Here is a 24,618-nt window from a genome sequence, read left to right as displayed (position 1 = left end):
TTCCAATATCACGTGTGATATTGAGAGCTTATGAGAGCGGAAAAACATTATTTGATTGATGATTTTTCCAACACTGATCATCATCATATCGACTTATAACCGCTACCTACTTCTCTCCCTTCCGCTCTCAGGTCAGTGTTGTCACATTTTTTTTTTTTTTTCCAATTTAAATGGGGGTACACTTTGTGAAAACCGAAAATGGAACATGTAACAAATTAAGAAAGATTTTGAACGTTAACACTCCGAATACGGTGGGTAAAAAACTTTACGCCGACTACGAAGCCTCCGAAAAACGTGTAACGGCAAGTTTGCAATGTCATAACTTAGCCATTTCTTAATTAATTTCAAAAATTGTGGTACTTTAAGAATTCCTAGGGTTTGTAGATGATTTTGATTGCGAAAAGATTGAAAATAGAGTCGTCTACTTTTTTAAAAATCGAAAAGAGTTGTTACGCGTATTTTTGAAAAGTGTGTTTGTAGGGTTTTGCAAGTGGCGCAAGATCTGTAATTTAGATTAATGGACACAAATATTCACAATTAGCCAAAAAACAGTCATGGTTCCTATATATGGATGCTGGAGACAACGGAACGGTCCTCAAAAAATCCGGAACATCCGTAACAGTGGTCAATCCTGAACCTGATCCTATAGCTCTGTGGTTTTTTGAAAACGTTAGGAACTGTAATATTAGAATGAATTTGGGATTGTGACATAAACATGAACCCAGATGGCCATCGGACCGCCTTCCGGAAGATCCGAAAAATCCGTAAAAGTGGTCAATGTATAGAACTGATCCTAGAGCTCCACGGTTTTTTTCGAAAACACTTGGAACTGTCATATATACATTAATTTGCGGTCGTGACATAAACATGTGCCTAGAAGGTCATGGGACCGTCCTCCGCAAGATCTAGAACATCTTTAAAAATGGTCTATCAATGAAACTGATCCTAGAGCTCTACGGTTTTTTCGAAAGCATGTGGAACTGCGATATAAGAAAGAATTTGGGGTCATGCCTTAAACATGAACCCAAATGGCCATATGGCCATCCTCTGGTAAGTCCAAAACATCCGTAAAAGAGGTCAATCAATTAAACTGATCCTAGAGCTCCCCAGTTTTTTCCAAGAACGATCCCAAATTCATTCTATCATCTCAGTCCTTAGTGTTTTTCAAAAATTGCGGAGCTCTAGGATCAGTTTCATGGATTGACCACTTTTACGGATGTTCCGGATCTTCCGGAGGACGGTCCTATGGACATCTAGGTTCATGTTTATGTCACAACCCCAAATTTGCTTCTATCATCACAGTTCCTTATGTTTTCACAAAAAACCGCAGGGCTCTAGGATCAGGTTCATGGATTGACCACTTTTACGGATGTTCCGGATTTTTTGAGGACCGTTCCGTTGTCTCCAGGATCCATATATAGGAACCATGACTGTTTTCTGACTAATTGTGAACATTTGTGCCCATTAATCTAAATTACAGATCTTGCGCCACTTGCAAAACCCTACAAACACACTTTTCAAAAAAAACGTGTAACAACTCTTTTCGCTTTTTAAAAAAGCAGACAACTCTATTTTCAATCTTTTTGCAATCAAAATCATCTATAAACCCTAGGAATTTTAAAGGTACCACCATTTTTGAAATTGATTAAGAAATGGCTAAGTTATGCCATTGCAAACTTGCCGTTACACCTTTTTCAGAGGCATCGTATTCGGAGTGTTAATAACTCAGCTGCCCCTGGTCCAATTTCAATAATTTTATCACCAATCGATCAGAAATATGGCTACGCATCGATAACAATGCTTCCAAATGTTGATTGTCAACAAGAAACTATTGGAAAACTGGTAAATGTCCAGCATTGTCCAAAAGCGTCGAATTAACTAACAAATCCACCACACAGCAAAAAAATAATTTTGATATCACATCAAAGTGGATGCACTACAATCAACAATCAATACGAAACTAACGATTTTAAATTGGCTCACCACTTTAGTAGCCTATTGGTCCCAAGCAAACGATTAACGTACCCTATTCTAGTCGAAATTCTAGTACTACGCAATGTTTGGTTTGATTCGCTATGAAAGTTTGACAGATAAAATGAGGGGTTATTGGTTTTTCCTATGTTTCGAGGGGTGATTCGACAAGCTTGGGACCGAAGATAGTACCAGAGGTGAGCCAAAAAGTTGAGCACGTTTCTTCGGGACCTACTTGTCTTAGAGTTATCTCTATGCTACAATCATGTCGAAAATTTCATGTAATTTTTATGACCACATAAATAAACAAATGCAGTAAAAGCAGCGTAATGTCAGTTCATGCATTGTATTAATGATAATTTTGTCCTTTTTAGCAAGTAATATAACACCATATTTTCGACATGATTGTAGTGCATCCACTTTGACGTGATATCAAAATTATTTTTTTTGCTGTGCAATTACCTACATGCATATGCTGCTTCCCCAGCACAGTCGTCAGAGAGTAGTAAGTAAACGAAACAAGTCGAAGTGGCACAACCCGGGGGCAACTTGACAAGTCCAGTACATTTCCAGTGTACTCCGAAAATTTGGGGCTGGTGGTTCTGTCAAACTCACAAATTTCAGAAGTGTTATCTGAATAGGGCGAATGCAGATATGTAAATAAAGTAAATAAAATACTGAACATTAAAACAGATAGCCTCATCTGTTTCTTGAAACTTCAAGTTGGTGGTGAACAATGTTAATTAAACGGACGGGTGTAACAAAAGACAATCACTGAAATTTATTCGTTTTAGAAGCTCAATATGAATATCTTTTGTTGAGAGACGCTTATTTTAATTTATTTTATTTATTTCTTCATGTTTGAATGGATATACGAAATGTTAGTGTTCACACAGCAAACCTGCTACTCACCGCGAATAAGAATCAATTTTGTGTTTTTTTTTTCACCCCTCAATAGAAAGATGGGGATGTAAACTGTTTTTAATGATACGGCTTTTTATTGCAAGTCTTCACCGCACACACGTAGAAAAAATACTGAGGCGTAAACCAAAAAAATATTTTGTTATTATTCAATGCAAAATTTCTATTTGTTTCAGTTCATAAACAAGTTTCAAATTAATACAGAAGCCCATTTAAATCAAACCAATAAAATTGTTTAAACCTGTTTTTGATTGTTGTGTGTGTAGTGCACGTTTCAAACTGTCAGTCGACATCGTTGTTAGTCAAAAAGGTTCTCCGTATGGAAAGTCTGCCTTCGATTGTTAATCTTAACAAGTTAGTTTTAGTTTTTTATGTCTTAGTATAAAGTTTCTCAACTAGCAATCAACCTTAACTAACATTTGAAATTTCAGTGTTGACGTGTGATAGCGCACAATTTGCATGAGGATTTGGTTCGGTTGAACCAACGAGAAGGTGAAGATGGGGATTCCAACTTGGATAGATGCTGAATAAATTCAGCCAAGGTTGCAAAGACTCATTTCAGCTAAAATAATGTTTTTCGGAATAATAAAACCAAAAGATGGTATGATGGCATGTTTTACTTGTAACTTACAAGAAGAGGTTACAAAGTATGCGTTGGAAACATAAAACCTGTAAATTTTGCTTTCTATGAGTCACAATCAGCGATTTGCTGATCGCTGAGTGAGTGAGTGAGTGAGTGAGTGAGTTTGTGAAAAATCGCTGATTGTGACTCTCATGAAGTGAAATAAACAGGTTTAATATGTCAAACACATTCTTTGCAACCTCTTCTTGTATCCTACCAATTCAAAATTTGATCATGGCATCTAATTATTTCATAATTTAGAAAAACATTGTTTTAGCTGAAATGAGTCTTTGCAACCTTGAATTCAGCAGCGTGGGAATCATTTAGAAATGAATAATGACAAGTTGTCAGAAGCGCATCTTGACCCGGAGAACCAGGTGGGTTTAGATGTGGAAATTGAATGGTTCAAAACGAGCATTTTAGAATATTCTACCATTATAGGAACTCCTCCTCTGCCATTGCGTATGCTGCACCGTCCGAGGGGGATGACTCTAGCTACAATGCAGAAAAGATTGTGTTTTGCTGTGGCTAGCTGCGCGCACACTGAGTAGATAGAAAGAAGATTGATGACGATTCTGAAGATTTCCTGTAAAAAGATGATGCGCGATGCAAGTAGAAGCGACAAATGAAAAAAATATTGTTCGAAGTGTGAGATATGTTGAGCATCTAATTTTGAGATTTAGATGTGTTGCTCCCCTCGGCACCGTCTAAGGCTCCACCTAAATGCGTCAACACCAGCAGCTGCAGCAGAATCTCCACTAGCAGCAAAACAATGTTCAAAATTACCACAAACAATAACGTAAGAATCTACACCATGGTCCATTGAAAGGCACACAAGGAAAACAAGTTTTTCCACCCATTCACGCACCAAATGCTTCAATGCAATGAGCTGATTGACTGATTAATAATTTAATAAAAAAAAAACAGTGGATTAGTTAGAAAATTGATTGAAATTATAATTGAGAAAATATTGGTTTATTTTTAAATAATGACAGCTAATCTGACCTGAAAGTTTTAATAAATTTGATTTTGAAATAATAGAAATAACGTTTCAATACAACTAAAAACGATAATTACTTTAAATAATGCTTCAACTTGATTTAAGCAAACATTTTTTTCAAATCAATAAAAATCGATGTTCAATTCAATAAAGTTAGTAGTATTATTCCAACTCAATTTTTTTGTTGAATTAATCCATCAATTTTATTGATCCATATTCTATTCAAAACTTTGTTTAAAATGAAACATAATTTGTTTGGTTGAACCATGTTTTTTTCTGCGTGCAAGTATGCTCAGAAATATTATTCTCAAGACTGATAATATTCAAGAGCAAAATATAATAGAATTAACCAATGTGTTTTTATTTCTATTTGATTATATAAGAAAAACTTCCATCAATCTGTTCCAATTTGTTTAGATTTATTTCATTTCACCACGAAAATCATAAATCGCTCTTTTCACATGGCATTCTTGCTTATTGCTTGACATCCACACATGGTGAAACAAAAAGTTGCCTTCCCATAGAGAAATACCATTGCGGCGGTGAAGGGCAGTCCCTTTGTTTACGTTGTGTGGCGACATCTACTATTTGCAAGTGGGTACGTGAAACTAAGATTATCTGTCACCTTGCCGGGGAGTTGAAGTGGCATTCGCCTTCGATCCTCGGGCGCGTGCGAATAGGGAGGATGGAATTGCGTAATATTTTGCACACTCATCGCCATACTCAGAACCACACGCTCCCAACGACCACACCACTGTGTGGTGGTGTTCGGTCGTCAAAATTAGTAGCAGCAGTAGCAGTGCTTTTGGCGTGTGGCGTTGAAAATTGTTCTCCAGTAACAACGAAAGGCTGCCTGCAAGCAGAGAGCTGCAGAGCCCACATAAGCAACCATCAAAGGAGGAAGAAGCTGCACCGCTATGCTATAGATCGGAATCAGTAGCTCTTCGTGAGTCGCTGCGGATCGGTCATCTATGCCAAGCGTGTTACCCTCGCTCCAAACGACATACAGCTCGACAGCCTCATCCGTGTTGAACACCCAGCTCAGAATTACTCAACCATCACTACAAAAAGGTCCTTTTCAGGGCCACCAAAATTTGTTAAAGAGTATTATTTGGACATTTGGACATCAGTTCCCGCAAGCAGCTAGCTATCAAGGCGCAACCTGCCTATAGAAGGTGTGGAATTGTAGGCCTGAATATATTGGTGCAATTAGTTTTTCCTCGGCTTTCATTCCGCACGATTCGTTTCTTTCGTTTAATCAATCACCCTTGTAGTGACGTCGAAAATATTGTTTCAATCGGTGCGCACATTAGAAATTTAATGTGGATTATAGAATTTTATGCATGTTACCAAAATTTATGAATGATTTGCCACTAAATGTTGAGATAATTTATTGATTATTGAATTATCGCACTGTCATGGTATATAAAAAGCAGCCTGTTTGTGAGTTTTTGCCTGTTTTCAAGTAAGGAGTTTTCATAAAAAAAAAAAAACAAATCGCCAGCTGGTATTTCCCTGCGACTTTACAACTAAATAAAATCAAACAAAATCATGATGCAGAACTAGCTAGGATTTGTTTTACTTCATATTTGACAAAATTGCTTTCGAGTGTTAAGACATCGTCTCCCGCAAAGCTTACATTTTCCCTCTACCAACACATACATCAAGGCTAGATAGATCTCCATAGGATCTATAGAATCCACGCAATTTCAAAAAACCAAAATGCACAGCATTACGAAAAGAGGTCAGGTTTCGACCAATAGCAGATAGATTTTAATTCTAAACAAGCCAAACGATTGGAAATTTATCTACCAATCTGCTAAAATGAACACTTAGTTAATTTTCAATAGGTCACTATTGAAAAATACTAAATGTCCAACTGTTACAATGGTGATCAAAATTATCACCGAATGTCTGAAAACAGTGCATTCCCTAACACAGACTTAAAAATCGAATTCGATGAGGTCCCACTGAACGGTGCTCATTCAATCACCGTAAGTGGTGGTGTCAAGCAGAGATGCCAGGCTCATATTGAAAAAATCTGGCAAAACCCGAATAAAATGTCTGGCATAAATCTGGCACAGCAAATTAACATAGGAAGCTGCCAGATTTCTCAAAAAATCTGTCTGGCAGAGCTTAAATTTCTCTGGCTGTGCCAGATAAATCTGGCAACCTGGTAACGCTGGTCAAGTCCAACAACAACAGCAGCGACCTGCAGAGCTCATATGAGCAACCATAGAGAAGGAGGAAGAAGTCCCCCCGCTAGGCTAGGATCGGAATCAGTAGCTCGTCATGCTCAGCTCAGCATTACTCAACCATCACTACAAAACGGTCCTTTTCAGGGCCACCAAAAATTTTTTAAAGAGTATTATTTGGACATTTGTCAAGGTCATCAGTTCCCGCGAGCAGCTAGCTATCAAGGCTCAACCTGGTCTCTATAGAAGGTGTGGAATTGTAGGCCCGAATGTATTGGTGAGATTAATCATCGTCCGTAGGAAGTGTTAAAAGTCCATATAGAATTTGAGAGAAGTGAGAATAAATAAAATCAAATTTGTGGGAAAATTAGCTCTCACGAGTTCAATCTCTCGGAGTCCCTCCTTTTTTACATATTTGCACAAACGATACTTTCCGCCCCGCCCCATTCATATAATTCGGAAGGAAATCCTGTGAGGGGTGAATTGAATACACTTTTTAGTATTAACAAATGCACAAAACTTAAAAATTCATAAATAACAAAAAATTCAAAATACACCTTTTAAAGACGGGTAGATGAATCGAAAATATTCAAGTTGACAGTCCCTTGGATTCTCTTCATCAACTTTCTCTTTGAAATAAATACTACAAATTTGAAACGCTTACAAATAAAAAACGGAAAGAGTTAAGATAATTGATGATTGATCAATTAAAAGAGCTAAATGTTCACATTTGTTCCGTCCACTAGCGGTCCTACGTCAAGCTTCCGTTCGTGCCCCTAGGCACAGACCCTTCTAATTTTTAATCTGCATCTGGCTGACAAAAATCTGTAAAATAATCTGTGTAGATTCTTAGATATGATCATAGTGCGGATTTTCGTAACCTTCCTTTTCAAAGTTCAGAAAGAGTTTGTCCAAAGTTTAGAATCTTGTAAAATTATCAGTTCGGTTTTTGCTCACTCTGTCGAGTTGTTCGAAAGTTTTTGGTTTGTTCCAAACATTCGCAGTTTAATCAACCATTCAAGTAGGTTGCGCTGAAAATCTGGCGTGTTGTTTTTTTCAGCTGCGTTTCTTCCTTCCGGAAATCGAGCAATTATAGTTTCAAAATACTTTAAAGTATGAGCCAAAACTTATATCCAATCATCCAAGAAGTGATCAGTGTCGATTTTGCGTCGGTCGTTGTGTTTTTATCTTTTTTTTTTCGTTTATTTGGTTGATGATCCGGTCAAAATCTTTCGGAGGCCGTTTGCTCAACCTGCTACCAGAACCAAACATCAAAGTACATTTATTCACAAGCTGCTTATTCATCTCTGTCTTCGGCTCTTTGTGAGACAACTGGCTCTGATCATCGCGAACGTGCAATCTGAAAATGTACACTTAAAGGATCGGGGATGGTCTTTTTCACGATGCGTGCACAGAATGTCATGAAGAAGAAAAGTGATTTTTAGTTATTGTGTGGTTGGATTCGCTGGAGGAGGAATTGTTTAAAAATGACTAGAGAAAATTAAGCATCGGAGATGCGCTCCCGGATATATCGATTTGGTGAGTACGTTCCAGTTGAAGATTGTTCGCTCTAAATAACCCTTTTTTGAATACATTTCATTAATCAAACATTATTGTATGCTGGGTTTGGGGGGGGGGGGGCAGCCTAAGGGTTTCAAAGGATTTGTAGACTGGAAATGGGTTCGTGGATTTGCCAGTCCCTTGTCACGTGTTGACAGACGTACATCTTGTCTTTTGTCTTCCAAAGGTCTTCAATGAAGTTGATTCACCCTGTTGCAACAAACAATCAGGCAGAACTTTACAACCAGTGAAGTATCTGCAGTCATAGGTAATCCTTGCACTGATGGTGGGTTCTATTCACATCACATCACATCACATTATCTAAGCATCTTTTCTTATGTATCGATGAGTGTTACGTTAACTCGTCCTTACTTCAGAACTACTGGATAAGGAAAGAGACGACTAATTCGCTTTTCTAGTCCAGTTCTTCAAAACGATGAGTATTAGAAACTATCAACAACTGTCAGTTAGCTGTGGTGACATTATAGTTCTAGAGATGTGACCCAATATCAGAGATGTGAACGATAAAAAACGATAGTCTTTATTTTTAGAGATTTAAGCTCACCGCACTTCAGGGTATCTTTTTAAGTTTTTCTTTATGAAATCTGAGACATTTGTCCCACATGAAAAAAACTGCATATTTAAAAAAAAATCTTTACATACAGATATCTGTATTGAAATATTGAGAAAAATCTGTATGATAACAGATACATAAATCTGTATATGTGGCATCACTATCTCAGGATTCGACGACTCGCTGTCTCTTGTGGTGTGTTCTTCTAAAACTGAGCAATATTCAATACCGCAAAACATCTCCGCAGTGATATTTTCTTTCGGCGCAGTTGATGTGCGGTAATCGAAAGTTAAGAATGTATCTCAGCCTTTACAATAATATTCAAACGTGCGCGTATTGGACTGCAACAGCCAAACATACAAACGATAGAATGACCGTAGCGCATTTTAAGAAAACGTCGCATGTTTCCATGGGTGATTTAAATCAATAATTACGAAGAAACCATCAAACCTACTAGATTGCTACCAACGGCACAAATCTAGGTAACTGCATGGAGAATGATTTGTAAAACCAATAAATAAACAGTAATGAAAATTTCAATTGATTACGTATTTAAATAGTACAAACTTTTCAATTATGATGTATCATAATTAACTTTAATCGAGTTCCTCTCAAAAGAGCTCTGACAGATAAGACTTCTCTCCTAAATTATCCATGTGGTATATGGATGTCCCCTACCTCAAATAAAGATGTGCGCCATTGTTAATTGAGTAATATTGTGAAGGACACTTTCTGCTATCATTTGATTTCCTCCTGTCTTTCCTGCCCCTTCTGTAATGTTTGTGTGACTTTAAATGTGTACACTTTTCAATATTAATTAAATAGGTACAGAGTAAAACACACGCAACCAAGCCAAAGAATAGGCACCCTTAAGCTAGCGACTTTTAATTAAATCCATCCCGCTGAGCCACGCCATAATTGTCGCTTTGATCCTGGATTATCGTTCTTTCACAAAGCAAATTATCGCACGCATATGTAGGGCTAGGATTTTTTCCCCCCACCCCCAGGGGTCCATTTTTATTGCAATCATAAAAACGAACAAAATCAAGGCATGAACATTGCCACATGTAGGTATGTCTGTCTGTGTGTGTGTGTGAATTGTATGCATAGGTACGTGAGTTCTCATTGACGTCGTGCATTGTGCACCGTTTTGTTGTTTTCACGTTATTTCTCACTCAATGTTTTCTTTTTTTTTTTTGCTTGCCATTCACGGGCTTCGGGGAGAACAACGACGAGCGCAACAAAAAACTTTTTTATTCGAAATTTATTTGAAATTCAATCCCCACGGTCACCTCTCCCCCCGTCTCTCGTTTTCCCTTCATCCCATCGGTGGCTTTCTCCCGGATCAAAGCCGAGGAAGCGGAACGTGCGGATGCTTGATTCAACGCCAAAGTGAGAATTATTGTATCGCTTCACATTTCAATGCCCCCTCAAGTGCCCCTCCACCAACCCGTCCTACTAGGGGGGGGCGCGTCTCGGCGTCGGGCGTTTGAAATGGCTGCCCGAATATATGAGCATGGCAAAATGATGGAGTCTGTTTTTATTATTTTCCCAAAAAAGTATCGCAGAACTCGTTGGAGCATTCCGGAGAGTTTGAGGTAACAAATAAAATAATAATAGTAAACGTGAAAAGAAATAAAAGTTCAATATGTTTCACAGTGGGGTTTTTTTTTTCTCTCGCCAATTGTTTGCTCTGTACTTCGGTAGTCGATTTGCTGGCAGGAGGGAGGAAGAAGTGAGTGAAAATATACCTTCTACAGAATAAAAAAAAAAAAAACAAACGAAATGTGTTGTGTTATGTGAGTGGGAATGTCGGCAGCCAGGCAGCCAGCGTCGAGCAAAGAGTTGAAAACAAATTTCATTTGATTGGATGGCATGAGCTTTGGATTGCTTCCGACAAAAAAAATGTATTCCAAAGGGGAAAGTGGGTGGTGGAATTGTTCACGTTGCCACAAATATTGTGCGAATAATAAAACTGCCATGGTAGATTGAAAAATAGAGTAGTCGCGGTCCATTGTTATTGGTACTTTCCAGTCGGAACATAAAACGAATAACACGGGCTGGTTGTTTTCACGAAATGCCAAATGGGCGCTCGATCCAGTGGGAAAGGGGTTTCATTGGAGTAATGTAAGCGTCAGCTGGACTGATGCAAAACCTTTTTCACAATCGGAATCGATTTTGAAATCACTGCAAAAGTTTCTTTTTTTTTTTTTTTCCTTGATTTGTTTTTCGTCGATCTTGTTTTCCGTGCTGAGCACCAATGCTACCGACGCCAGGGAGGCAGCTCCCACACCTGGACCCTACCTATCGACCCATCAACTCATGAACCGGGGACCAACGGCTTTACTTCCCATCCGAAGGAAGGCGTGATCAGAGATGTTATGCCTCAGAACATCCCGGCGACGCCGACTGGGATTGAACCCAGGCCTGCTGGGGTGAGAGGCAATCACGCTTACCACTACACCACCGGCGCCGCTCAAAAGTTTCTTGAATTGTACTTGAATGGACTAGCTCCATCTGAATTTACTAATTCAGTAACCTCTCCATATATGCGGTGGGTGGTACCGTCCACCGACCGCTATTTCTCGGCTGTCTTTCAATTAATTGAGCCGATTGTCTGTATGGTTGACACTAATCACATACAAAAAATCATCGTAATTGACAGAAGAACTGCTGTTGAATGTAAAAAATCGGCCCATTGAGGTTCCAGAGCCTGTTTGAGAGTGTATATTTAGTAGCGCTTCACAACTGGAATTGGACCAATAATCAGTCATAAGAACTTACAGTTCAGTTTGCCTTACTCAGTTCAGATAGTTCTTGCCAACTTCTATCCTAAACCAACCGTTACAATAGTTTCTTCCTTTAAACAATCCAAAGTTATAATTGTGATTAACGCAAGGGGTGGTCACTCTACACACATATTTTGCGTCAACTTTTTTCTCAGTGTGCCGAGTGTGCCAATCATTGAACTGACTTTGTTTGGTTGTGAATAATGGCATGTTTGGCAACTCGGTAAATTTGACAGCTCAATTCAAGGCTATTTTTTTTTATTTGAATCAACTAACACAGCAAGCAGTGAAATTCGAAAAACCCGAACTAAGACGACGATACTTTTGGCGAGATTGGCCGCGACCAGGCATGGAAAATCATTTGCATTCATTTCGTGCATTCATTTACATTCATTTGCCTCTAACTTTTTTTTTCAACAACATTCCACAACATGATGTATAGAGCTTTTGTAGGTGTTGTTATTAACTACAACTTTTGTTTACAAGTCAAATCCGTATCTCTTATGCATGACGAAGCAGAGCGAACAGAAGCCACTACTGTTTTTCAGTGAATGAGTTTTACATTCACTGAAAAACAGTAACAAGTTCTGCCTGCTTTAGCTCGTGATGCATAAGAGAAACAGATTTGACTTGTTTACAAAAGTTGTAGTTAATAACAACACCTACAAAAGCTTCGTACATCATTTTGCGAAATACTGTTGATGGAAAAAGTTAGAGGCAAAAGAATGTAATTGAATGTATGAAATGAATGCAAATGATTTTCCATGCCTGGCCGTGACTGGTCTTAGCCGTCCGTCACTACACAACAAAGAAAAAAGACGACGATACACTCCAGCTGGACAAGCTGATACCGTACAAACTGGCACGTCTGGAGCATCCTCACGAGAAGTCTTTCGAATTCTTCCAACCGCTTGACGAAGACAACTTTGAAACGGATCTGATTGTATTCAAAATTTACAGACCTGCCATCGCTGAAATGGGCTCACGCTATCGATACCAGAGGGAGAAGCTCTTCTGGGAATCGAAATAAGCTTCGGAGATCAAAGATAGATATCTGGCAGCGAAATGGGACAAGGCGGAGCAGCAACGGACGAACAGGTAGACGCATTCAAAAAGTAAAGGGGTTATGTTTACCGATGTTGCTACTTTTACCAGCACCCAGTCGTCGTCGCCGGCGTCTTTAGCGACCGTCCCACCGTAACAGTAACAAGAGTAACAGTCATCAAAACCCACTATGCTACAGCTACATTATAATCGAGATCGAAATAAACGCTAGCTAAAACTAGCCTATCCCTCCAAAGGTAAGTCGAGACCTGGGTACTGCGGCCTCACTCAATGTGCTTGACACCTGGGAGCCAGTATGAACCGTCAAACGGGAGCCAAACATTGAGAAGCAACATATGCAGTTACGGTTCTTATCTATCGTCAAGCATTGTAATATCATACATATTATCCATACTTGTTCATAACGCATTCCAAGTTTTAAGCTCAAAGCAAGGGGCTGGTCACTCCGCACAATGTGCCAAAAACACAGTTGGGTAAACTCATCGGTGCAGCGCATGTGTCAAATATAAAAGTAAGCACAAGCAATTTTCCAAGGCGAAGCACCGTCGTATCGAGGTCAATCGGTTACAAGCCTTGAACCTTCACCAAGCGCACCTAACCGCAAATCTATATGGCGGCGGCAGCAGCGTCGATTGGAAAACGACATTGACCTATCCGGAACCAAGTATATCGACAGTGGAGGCGGTTTCCTAATTAAACAGCGAATCTTAATCTGAAAAGCGATCCGAAGTAGGAATAGAAGCTGGTCGACGAGAAGGAAGTGGAAAAAGGCTTCGTCCCGATGCCGATACAGTTCGATGAATGTCTAGAGCAGGCATGGAAAATCATTTGCATTCATTTACATTCATATGCCTCTAACTTTTTTCTTCAACAGCATTCCGCAAATTAATGTATAGAGCTTTTGTAGGTTTTGTGATTAACTACAACTTTTGCTCATAACTCAAATCTGTATGTCTTATGCATCACGAACTAGAGCGAGCAGAACTTGTTACTGTTTTTCAGTGAATGTAAAATACATTCAATGAAAAACAGTAGTGGCTTCTGTTCGCTCTGGTTCGTCATGCATAAGAGAAATGAATTTGACTTGTTAACATAAGTTGTAGCTTATAACAAAAACTACAAAAGCACTATACATCATTTTGCGGAATGCTGTTGAAGAAAAAAGTTAGAGGCATATAAATGTAAATGAATGCACAAAATGAATGCAAATGATTTTCCTGCCTGGTCTGGAGTGTGGAGATTGCTTTGCGAAATGGCATCTGTTGGCCACGTTAAGGTTTGCGATGCCTGTTGAAATTCAATTGAGAAACTGAAGGATTGCAACCGGAACAGGAACCGATATAGCAGGTGGAGTAAAGGGCGCTGAAGCTTTGGAAATTGGAGGATAATTTAATCAATTAATCATTTTGTCAAGCTTCTGTATTCATGTTCCATCAGATGTCACTGCTGTTGTTTGCGGTGACATCTATCGGAAACTACGCACAATCTGTTTTCCGTTCATTGTTCACAGAGGACGCTGCGGTGCAAAACATGTCTGGTACCTTTATATTTGCATTTCGAATAATATTCGAAGTCCCTCCTTTGTTACACATTCTGCACATAAAATAGCTCACCTCTCACAGAATTTCCCACCGAATTTAATGAATGGGACGGGGCATAAAGTATCTTTTGCGCAGAATATGTAAAAAAGGAGGGACTTCAATAGTTAAAGTAAATGCATATATAGAGGTACCAGACATGTTTTGTAGTGTCAGGTACTCTATTTTGTAATCCGTGAAAGGAAAATCACATATCGAGTGTCATCAAAATACATGGCATGTTGAGAGATTGAGATATTGAGAGCAAATTTTCTCGTTTTTCTTTAATTGTAGCTTGTTTAACAATAATTTCCGGGAAAAAAAGTGAACGACAAAGTCCCTGACTAATTTCTTCAGATTGTCGTTCACCTTTTTTTGACCTGAATATAAACCGAAAGCGTTATCCCCACTACTCTCAATTTCTATATGAGGATTTTTATCACTTCCTACCAGCGGAATAGCGCCATCTCTGTGGAAAATGGCCAGACGAAATGATTAATTTTTCCTTGACCTGATAAAAGGTTCTACCAGCAGGATATGGTAGACTAAATAAATTACAAGTACAATTTATTTTTGTCAAGATTGTTCATGACATTAAGCACCTCAAACCGTGTATCCGCGTTGTCCCGGTTTGCTGCCACGTATCCATCGATGGATCGCCACAGCGGATTTCGATTTCGGAAGAGCGATTTCCACAGTAGCAGCTTGTCCCAGCGGTTGCAGAATTGTGCGAAATTCTTTGCCAAGCATTTACTGCGGTCGGAGGAACTCAAACACCTTCTGAAGGGTTGCTCCCGTTTGTCCGGTATCAGCTTGTCCAGTTGAGGTGGCTTCAGATCACCATCTTGGACCTTAAAAAAAAACATTTGACCTGTCAAATTAACCGGGTTGCCAAGCATGCCGTTATTACCAAGCAAACCAATTTGGCATGGTAACTGGCACTGTCGGCACTACTGGCACAGCTGCAGTACAATGAAAAAAAAAAGTTGAGACAAAATAAGCGTGTAGAGTGACCACCCCCAAGGGGTAAGTCACTCAGCACAGTGTAACGAAAGCAGATTCGGTACAGCTTGGGCGCATTCTCGTAGGCATTGGATTGTTCATTAAATAAAATGGGAGCACTGCTGGACAGCTGTTATTGACGTTGTTCACAATATTAAGTGCTGTTTGACTGTATATTGCAGGAACATCCTCTAATTGAATAGACCAGCAGAAACCAAACCAGCAATTCGCAGCAATGTAGGCATTCGCTAGTGCTCTAAAGTAAAAGGCAGTTAATCAGTCCCCAATAGTACCCGTAATTCAAATTACGGTGCAACTTACACAAAATAAACTACAGAAGTCATACTTTTCATCCTGAATATTCAGTCTCCAACAATGTTCCCCACCAGTTCCAACACTTTCCGGCTGCTATTAGACCGTTGCGATTCACAACTCGAAAGACTGGGTATCTAGTTTGCCTTTGAGGGCATTACAAAACCCTAATACACATGACTTTTATTATCTTAATATCTTTATGATTTCAAGGGGCTGGTGAACGAATATTACGAATTGATGCTTCATGTACAACCAGGGTTTTTAATGACGTTGACGTCTTCAATGCAAATTCCCATTGATGACGTTAACGATTCACAGTACTGTCTACAACCGATCAGATAGAATTAGGAACAGGTTCGATCAGCTCCCATGAGGTAGTAACCACATTTATGAGAGCATTTTTTTCTTCTCATACGACCGATGGCGGTTGCTCCTTCCTAGTATTTTTCGAAGTTATTTTCGACATTGTTTTCCTCCTTCTTGTCTTTGATGTATCCTGATGTATCACGGCCTAACTCGCCAGCATTCTTCCTTGCTTGTCGCTAGACTGATGATATCCTTGTTATTGCAAACCAAAACATTCAAGCTGTCAGAAAAATCGGGTTGCCAAATATATCATACTATTCGTATTCTACAAAAAAAAATGCGGCACTGCCGGCACAATCGGCACACTTGCGGCACACTGAGAAAAAAAACTTGACCCAAGATTGGTGTGTGGAGTGCCCTACCCCTTGAGTATTTCTCATTTTTTTCTGATACCGGAGGCCATCATCATAAATTTCAAGAAATCCATTTCCAGTCCCTAGACCTCATATCGATTCCAAAAATACCCAAATTGAAGGGTCTTGGATTTCAAAATGTCATCCGACATCAATTAACGGTCCTTAGATGTTACCCCGATTTAAAAAAAAATATCCACATTGAAGGCTATTAGGCAGTATTTTACACTTTTTCTGTTAGCGGAAGCCGCCATATTGGATTTAAAAATGGCATCGGGAGACGATTTCCGGTCTCTTGAAGTCATCTCGATTCCTAAAATACCCAAATAGAAGGGTATTTGACAGTATTTTCCATTTTTGGCGTAGAATATTGGGGTTGTAATTTAAAAAAAAACTAAAATCGACCGCGTTACGTAAAGTGGTCAGGTTTTGGCCATTTATAATTCTGTCAATAGCGGATGGATTTTAATAAAAAAAACAAGCCAATCAATTGAAAAACATTCTACGAATCTGCTCAATTGGGTTGTTTAACTTCGAAAAATATACCAATTTTTATAGATCATCTGATCGAGCTTCAGTTTCTGAGCACAACGATATTTTTATCGATCCCGTAGAAATTCATCTCGATTTTTAAATTAAGATTTAAATATTTGATCCTTGACACTAAATCCAAAGATGAATACTAAGATAAACTGTCGGAAGAAAAACTTTCTATTTTAGTGTCTTCTTTCACGGTCCCTTTCATCGAATGAGAACCCCCCGTATTCAAGGTAATTTTATAGTTTTGCTGCCCCCTCGGAAGAGATGAAATTTTGCGCTAATTTTTATCAAAACAATCACACCAAAATCAGAGATGTCCCATTTTTTAATTACTCGATTAACAACTAATCGATTATTTTTTGTTCGCTGTGCTGCCATTTTTCCACCAATGAGAGTGCAGCACATGTTTGAAACGATCGGTGATGATCCTGTGGAGATGTTAATGCTTATATCGGCATGATCTAACCGATTATAAATAATTTACTTTTCGGTTCGTTAATCGATTAAACGATTATTCGAATGAAAATCGAACATCACTAGATGAATGTGAAACGTCATTTCAAATATAAGGCCGTTCATAAATAATGATACAATTTGAAAGGGACCGGGGCTAATCACAAATTACGTCTCCATGGTAACTGAAATAAACACGAGTGTTCACCGGTTGCTAAATCTATTCGTTGACAGCTCGCTCCCGTACAAAGTCCCACCAAGGGGGGCTAAAATGGTGATTTTTTCTAATGTAATCGTACTTATTTAAAATAGTTCCAGTGTACCAAAATTGATGAAATTTTGGATTTCGGTTCCATTTTTAATGCAGATAACGAATATGTCAATCAAAGTTCTACTGTGCCGGGAAATACGCGTTCATTCACTTACTAATTGTTTTAAATTAAAGAAATCAGCTAATTGCTTCAGATGATTCGAATTGCTAATATTATGCCAATTGGGTTCTTTAATTTTGAAAAATATATCGGTTTTTATATATCATCTGAAAGAGCTTCGTTTTCTGAGCACAGTGATATTTTTTTCGAACCCACACACTTTCATCTTGATTTTTAAATCAAGATTTAAAGCAAAATAATAACTACACTGTTTGACACTAAACTGACAAACTGACAGCTCGCATACACCGAGGGGCGCTAATAAGGTGATTTTTGTAAATGTAATCGTTAAACTAGTTCCAGTGTCCAAAAATTAATGAAATTTTGGGTTTGGGTTCCATTTTTAATGCAGATTACGAATATGCATTAACCTCAATACCCTTAAAGAACCCAATTAATGTTAAAATCACCCGCAAGAAAATAATCATTTTGCATTTGATCCTCAAAATCATCCCCACCAAGATGAAGTCGAATATTGATATTGACAACACACAGTCGATAACAAGCATCCAGCCACGAAGAAACAAAAAACAAATGTTGACTTCGATACTCAGAGGTTGCCTTGATCAAGATAATGTGTCAAAATTCAAATTCATTCAGGTAGTTGGTCTATCTGTTAAGGTTGTCTTCATTTTCAGCTAAGTTGAGTGTAAAAGGAATGATTTTAATCAGCACTGCCAACACTGATTAAATTTATGGAATTTTATTAGTGTATGATTGATTGAAAAATATCGAATGGCATAACTTTGAAAAATAAGGCGTGAGGCATAATGGCTGAATTTCGGAAAAAAAGTGGTTCATTGCCCCTGGTGAACAATTATGCGAATTTCATGGAATTCAGGGAGGGAAAAATTAAATCAATTCGTCAGTTGGCGTGGAACTGTTCAGCTGTATAGTAAATATTGACAGAGCTGCAGCTGGATAGAAAATCATGGCCTGGGTTTGACTCGCTAATCTGACTGTTAAATCCATACTAAAAAAATCAAAACAAACAGATAGCATGCTTCTAGCATAAATCTGAAAATTGACAGCACAATGTATTGAAACGCGTGTTTATGCTTTTAAATCCGGGGTCCGTATTATCGAGTCGTCGGATTAACGAATTTGCATATGAAATGGGAAGCTCTGTTCGAAAACATGGGAAAATAACATAATTGTTATTAAATGATCAATAGTTGAAGCACAATTTTAACGGTTGCTCTACAATTCAAATCGTTTTATCGGTCTCATCTCGCAACCCTTTTCGACCCTTTTATATTTTAATTGCAAAAAATCAATCATTCAATCTACGCGCTCAAATTGATTGAATGCTCGATTCTAATATGGATAACATTTCGTTCATTTCCGCTGTCACTACAAATCACCACCACCGATGACGGTAGGGCCTAAATCTCCTTCCTTCGCCCAGCCCCCTCACATCTCCTCTTGATCCAGCCAGGAGTCAGCTTTCCAATCAAATCTCTATCCCTTTTCGCAGCGAGCGCTACTGACAGGCGACATTTCCGCGATAACAACGCCCCTCGCAAAAAAAAACCTGTTTTCGCTAGCACCATACACCTCTCGCGGGAAATTGAAAATTTCAAATCGTCACCCACCCCCAATCCACAATCCACAAAGCCCATCCTGTTGAATAGCACTCGTTTCGCTCGCCAAACAAACAAAAAAAAAGACGCAACCAGGCAGTGCACGTCACATTCACGAATTCATGAAACCTAACACCGCAAAAATGGATTCCAAAGCCTGTCATCGGCAACAGGAGGATGACAACAACGACGACGACGATGGTGCCATTATCTGGAAATCTTCCAAAAGCGACCTACTTTTACTCCACCACTGCTGCCATTCTGCGAACTCATTTTCATTTCGCCGAAAAAGACTGGCGCTTTTCCTGGGATGCGGTTTTCAGTTCACATCAACAAACACACAATGCGGTCGCACTTTGCGCGAATTCGGAAAAACTCAATCGATAATGAATCCCATAGCGAGTAACTCTGATTGACAGCCAGCGGCGCATTTCATTACGCAAAAAGGAAACACGAAATGATGGATTGCATTTGTTGGTAGACGACTCACCTTAATCTTCCCTTTGTAGAAGTGTTCGTGTCCCAGCAGAAGTTTTAATCGGGAAATGGCTGTTTCGTACCGTGCCACAGGTGCACCCTTTTTGCCACCGGATGAAGACTTCCTAGACGACGACGACGACGACGGGGCCGTGGAGTACACGGCCGATGGCGACGGGAGCGCTGGGGCCGACGACACGAGCTGGGAGCTGGCCGTCGTCAGTGAGAGGGCCGCAGCCGAGGCGACTACGGCAGCAGCCACCGGCACCGTAAATTCCGGCGAGTGGTACTGCAGCGAGTTGCTGTCCAACGCCGATCCTCCGGCAGGTTCGTCGACGTCGACGTCGTAGAGCTGCTTTTGGCGAAGGGAAGACTTACTGGATTTCTTACTAGAAGAAGTGGTGGTTGGGCTACTATTGTTGCTGCTGCTGCTGCTGCTGCTACTGTCGCTCCAGTTCGTCGTCGCCGGCAACGTGGCAAATTCCAGCCGGGACGGAGGCTGTATCACACCGAGGGGCCGATCGTTGATGAGCCATTCGAGCCGGGCCGCTGGCAGTGATTCGTTTGATATGCATTCGACCTCGAGAAACTCGTCGGCACCGTAGTACGGCTTCATGTCCACGATCCGGGGATCGCCTTTCGGTAAATCTGCGGGCCGATGGAAGAAGATTTAGGTTAGGAAAACAAAGTACGAATCGTGCGAGGGGGGTATCACTTACCTACTACATTTAAATCTCTAGTGACTATCTTAGTGTGAAACGACGGTGCCGCCTCGGTGATCTCGCAGCTGAACTTCCCACTGGTGTGCGGTTCGACGCCCCTCAGCACCACGTGGCTCGCGTTGCAATGGTCAACCTAATCAATCAACAAATGCTACTTCATTACAATTTTAAATTCTACGAAAACAACTCACATTAATGTTGATGCCCGCCTTCGGGAAGATCTTAATCGACGGAATCTCCTTCGATGTGTAGCGGAAGAACTCGTGCTTCCCCTTGTACCACTTAACCGAGTAGAGGTCCTCGTCGAGGAGGTCACTTTCGCACACCAACACCGCCGGGCTGCCCACGGTCACCGCCGCCGGGACCCGCACGTGAACGCTGTCCAATCCATGAACGCTGTAAGATACTGGAAAAAAAGAAGAAGAAGAACACGAAATTTTGCCTTAGTTCATAGGTTTAAACTTTCTCCGGAAGCGACGAAGCGGAAAATATTACGAATTTGAACATGCGGAAAATTTTTCGGATTTAATTAACCATCCAGTCGAAAGATGAGCCAGCAGCAGCTGCTTCTCCAGTTACGCTCAATGAACCCCGAAAGAAGAGCTTAGACGTATTTCTCCTTCCCTAATGCCTACTGGCATTTGAATAAAGACACAAACGAAAACGTTGCTGGGAGGAGAAAAAAATACCCGGGTCGAAATAAGCCTTCAGGGTTGGATGCGATAAATCTGGCGGTGAAAGTGAAAGGTACCGGGCAGGCACAAACCTTCGTTCGGCAGAGGGTTCAAAAATTATAAAGAAAGTGCTTATTTTCCATCCAAGGTGAGTTGATTCTCTTTTTCCCTTTTCAGTGGGATTTGGGTAAAAACCGGTAAAAAGCAACATCATTCACAGCCCCAGCAGGGTGGGTGGAAAATTTCCCTTCGGCTGAGCCGTTTTTCTCGGAGGAGTTGAAAAAAAAAGGCGGATAAGGAGCATCGTTATGGGTGTTTTTTTTTCGGGTGCCGAGGAAGTTCATGGCTCGATGCGTGTATTCGATTGGGAGATGGAGGAGGGTTTTTTTTTTTGAAAAATGGCAACAGAAATTCATGATTATGAAAGGGATAAAAATATACATTCGTTTCCGAAACATACCAAAGATAACCCATGTAGCAACTTGTAAATTCAAGTAATGGACTTTTTCCATATCCGGAGTGATTCTGAAGAACACTGTTTGTTTTGATAGTAACACTGCTCAATCGCTGCCGGTTTTTGATTGTTTTAGTCCATTCAAAGACACTTCACTGAAGTTATTCGTGTACCTCGGTAAACTCTAGTTTTGTGAATTTACGTGGAAAGTGGAAATCAGTTGTTTCGTGTTGACTTTTGACGTAGGATTACGTCTTTCGGCAACATATTGGGGGTGCAATTTCAAAAAAACCAAAATGGACCGCGGGACAAAAATAGGTCAGGTTTTGACCACATATACCTCTGTCAATAGCAGATGAATATTAATTCTAAACAAGCCAAAGAATTGGTAATTTATCTACCAATCTGCTAAATTGAACACTTTATTAATTTTCAATAGGTCACTATTTAAAAATACACAAATGTCCAACTGTTGCAATGGTGATCAAAATTATCACCGATTACCTGCAAACAGCGGATTCCCTAACACAGATTTAAAAATCGAATTAGATCCTGTCTCACTAAACGGTGCTCATTTAATTACCGTGTGTGGTGGTGTCCGGTCGACGGTGTCCACAGCAGCAGCAGCAGTGATTTCGGCGTGTGGTGTTGAACATCGTTATCCAGTACGGGTACACGACGTTAGGCATACGGTCGTTAGGCATATGGACGATAGGCATAATGTACGATAGGCATAATGGACGTTAGGTATAATGGGCGTTAGGCATAATGGACGTTAGGCATAATCTACCCGATTAATTCCAGACGGACAATAATGGGGACCTTCTATTGATTGCTGACATGGGTGACAATAATGAAAGAGCCTTAAAACTTGCGGCGTCTTGGACAGACAAAGTGATGGGTTGCAGATGGTACGTTTGCCACTGTTTCTTGTTTGAACACTCAATCCAATCAATTTGACCTTCCCAGAGAAGCGAGAATTTCCGGAATTCTCCTTGTTTGTTAGAGAATGTTAAGCATTCTCTTGGAATTGATGAAGATCAACTGTTGTAAAAGTAGAATTTTGGAATTTTCTGCGTATGTAACACATATGTACATCCTGACGGATCTGGCGAAAGTCCTAGTCCTAGTTTTATTCGGAAAAGCAGTCATGGGTAAGATTGTGCCGACCGTTAAACTCAATGTTGTTCTCGTTCGAGTGTTCATGAAATGAAATCCGTGGTTAAATAAATGTAATTTATATCCAAGATGAACACTAGGTATTCACTTATTGAGTTGTGTTTAACGCAAACAATTGGTTTTATTGCAGATGGAGGAAATACGCCCTATTCCTCCGTTTCGATGCAACCAAATTGAGACGAGTAAACTGGCCAAAGAATGGCGAGCGTGGAAGGAGTCACTTGAGTGCTACTTTGCAGCTTACGGAATTATAGACCAGAAGGTCATGCGAGCAAAGCTGCTTCACTCAGGTGGTCCTGCTCTTCAAACTGTATTCAGAAATCTCAAGGACTATGACCACGTACCGGTGGTAGCGCTCAACTGGGGGTTCGATGCCGCCGTTGAAAGATTGGATGAATTTTTTGAACCAAGACATCAGAGCACATCTGAGCGTAGGAAGTTGCGACAAATGAAGCAAAAGTCAAACGAGCGGTTTGCTGATTATGTCATCCGTTTGAAGCAACAGGCCACGGAATGTGGATTTGAGAAGTACGGAACGGAACTAGCTCAGATACTCACAGAGATCTACTTGACGGACACTATGGTCGAAGGATGCACTTCGAATGAGGTTCGCAGAAGGATTCTGTTGAAAGATTTACCGTTTGCTGAGATTGAAGCACTTGGTATATCGCAAGAGGGAGTTGATCAACAGGTGGAGGAAATTGTTTCGTTGAAACCACCAGAGAAGATTTACAAGGTAGGGCAGTCGACACCAGACCCAAAGCACAGCAATAAATCGCTCATTAAGCCGGCTTTAGTTTGCTACAACTGCGGACGCAAGGGTCACGTTTCGGCATCGATGGCATGCCCTGCTCACAACAAGCAGTGCCGAAATTGCAGCAACCATGGACACTTCGAGAAGATGTGCCGAAAACGTAAGCGTAACGATTCCAAAGGATCGGCAGGAACACGTGGTGACAAAATTGGAAGAAGCATGTACCTCAGAAGGCAAAAATTCTGGAAATGGTGAACAGGATAAAGTGTACTACGCGTTTTATTCTGGAAATGAGGCCAATGTGATCGAATGTGTTGTTGGAGGTGTGAAGCTGGAAATGCTCGTTGACTCGGGTGCAGACGCTAATTTGATAAGCGATGACGCGCGGACTGACCTCAAGTCACACAATGTCACAGTATCCTCTTCCACAAAGGGATCCTCTCGAATCTTAAAAGTATACGGTACTGATAAACCTTTAAGTATCTTGGGATCGTTTGTATCACTCATAGCAGTAGGTGAACGTGAAGTCCGTGCAGAGTTTCTTGTTGTGAAAGGTGGCCAGCGTTGCTTGTTGGGTGACGTCACTGCTAAAGAGCTAGGTGTCCTACGTGTGGGGATACAGGTCAACCGAATGATCGAATCATTGAAGCCGTTCACTAAAATAAAAGGCATAAAGGCTCATATTCACATGGACCCAAATGCAGTTCCAGTATTCCAACCGATGAGAAGGATTCCAATTCCTCTTGAAGAAGCTGTCAACCAAAAAATGGATCAACTGTTACAGCGTGACATTATTGAGGTCAAGTCAGGGCCCACTAGCTGGGTGTCTCCGTTAGTGGTTGTCGGTAAGAAAAATGGCGAGCCGCGTCTCTGTCTTGACCTTCGTCGAGTCAATGAGGCTGTCCCTCAAGCATCATCCCATGCCGGTTGTCGATGACTACATCATGCGCTTGGGAAAAGGAGGAATTTTGAGCAAATTAGATATAAGGGAGGCATTCCTACAAATCGAGTTGGCGAAGGAGTCACGTGATGCCACTACGT

At 40.3% G+C, this 24,618-nt stretch overlaps 1 protein-coding gene across 1 annotated transcript in view; it reads right to left on the bottom strand.

Moving 5' to 3' along the window:
• Nucleotides 1-24,618, bottom strand: part of LOC135707415 (uncharacterized) — a 261,090-nt gene that overhangs the window by 31,374 nt on the left and 205,098 nt on the right. The window contains exons 3-5 of the mRNA XM_065229228.1: nt 20,708-20,922; nt 20,514-20,649; nt 19,808-20,442 (exon numbers count right to left, since the gene is read on the bottom strand). Coding sequence (XP_065085300.1) covers nt 19,808-20,442; nt 20,514-20,649; nt 20,708-20,922 — 986 coding nt within the window. The remainder of the gene's footprint in view (nt 1-19,807; nt 20,443-20,513; nt 20,650-20,707; nt 20,923-24,618) is intronic.

The sequence above is a fragment of the Ochlerotatus camptorhynchus genome, unplaced genomic scaffold (genome assembly GCF_037179485.1).
Source record: "Ochlerotatus camptorhynchus isolate MF236.1 unplaced genomic scaffold, CSIRO-AGI_Acam_v1.1 ptg000310l, whole genome shotgun sequence".
Lineage (NCBI taxonomy): Eukaryota > Metazoa > Arthropoda > Insecta > Diptera > Culicidae > Ochlerotatus > Ochlerotatus camptorhynchus.
Note: the sequence above shows the minus strand (reverse complement) of the source record. Positions and strands in the feature narration are given on the sequence as shown.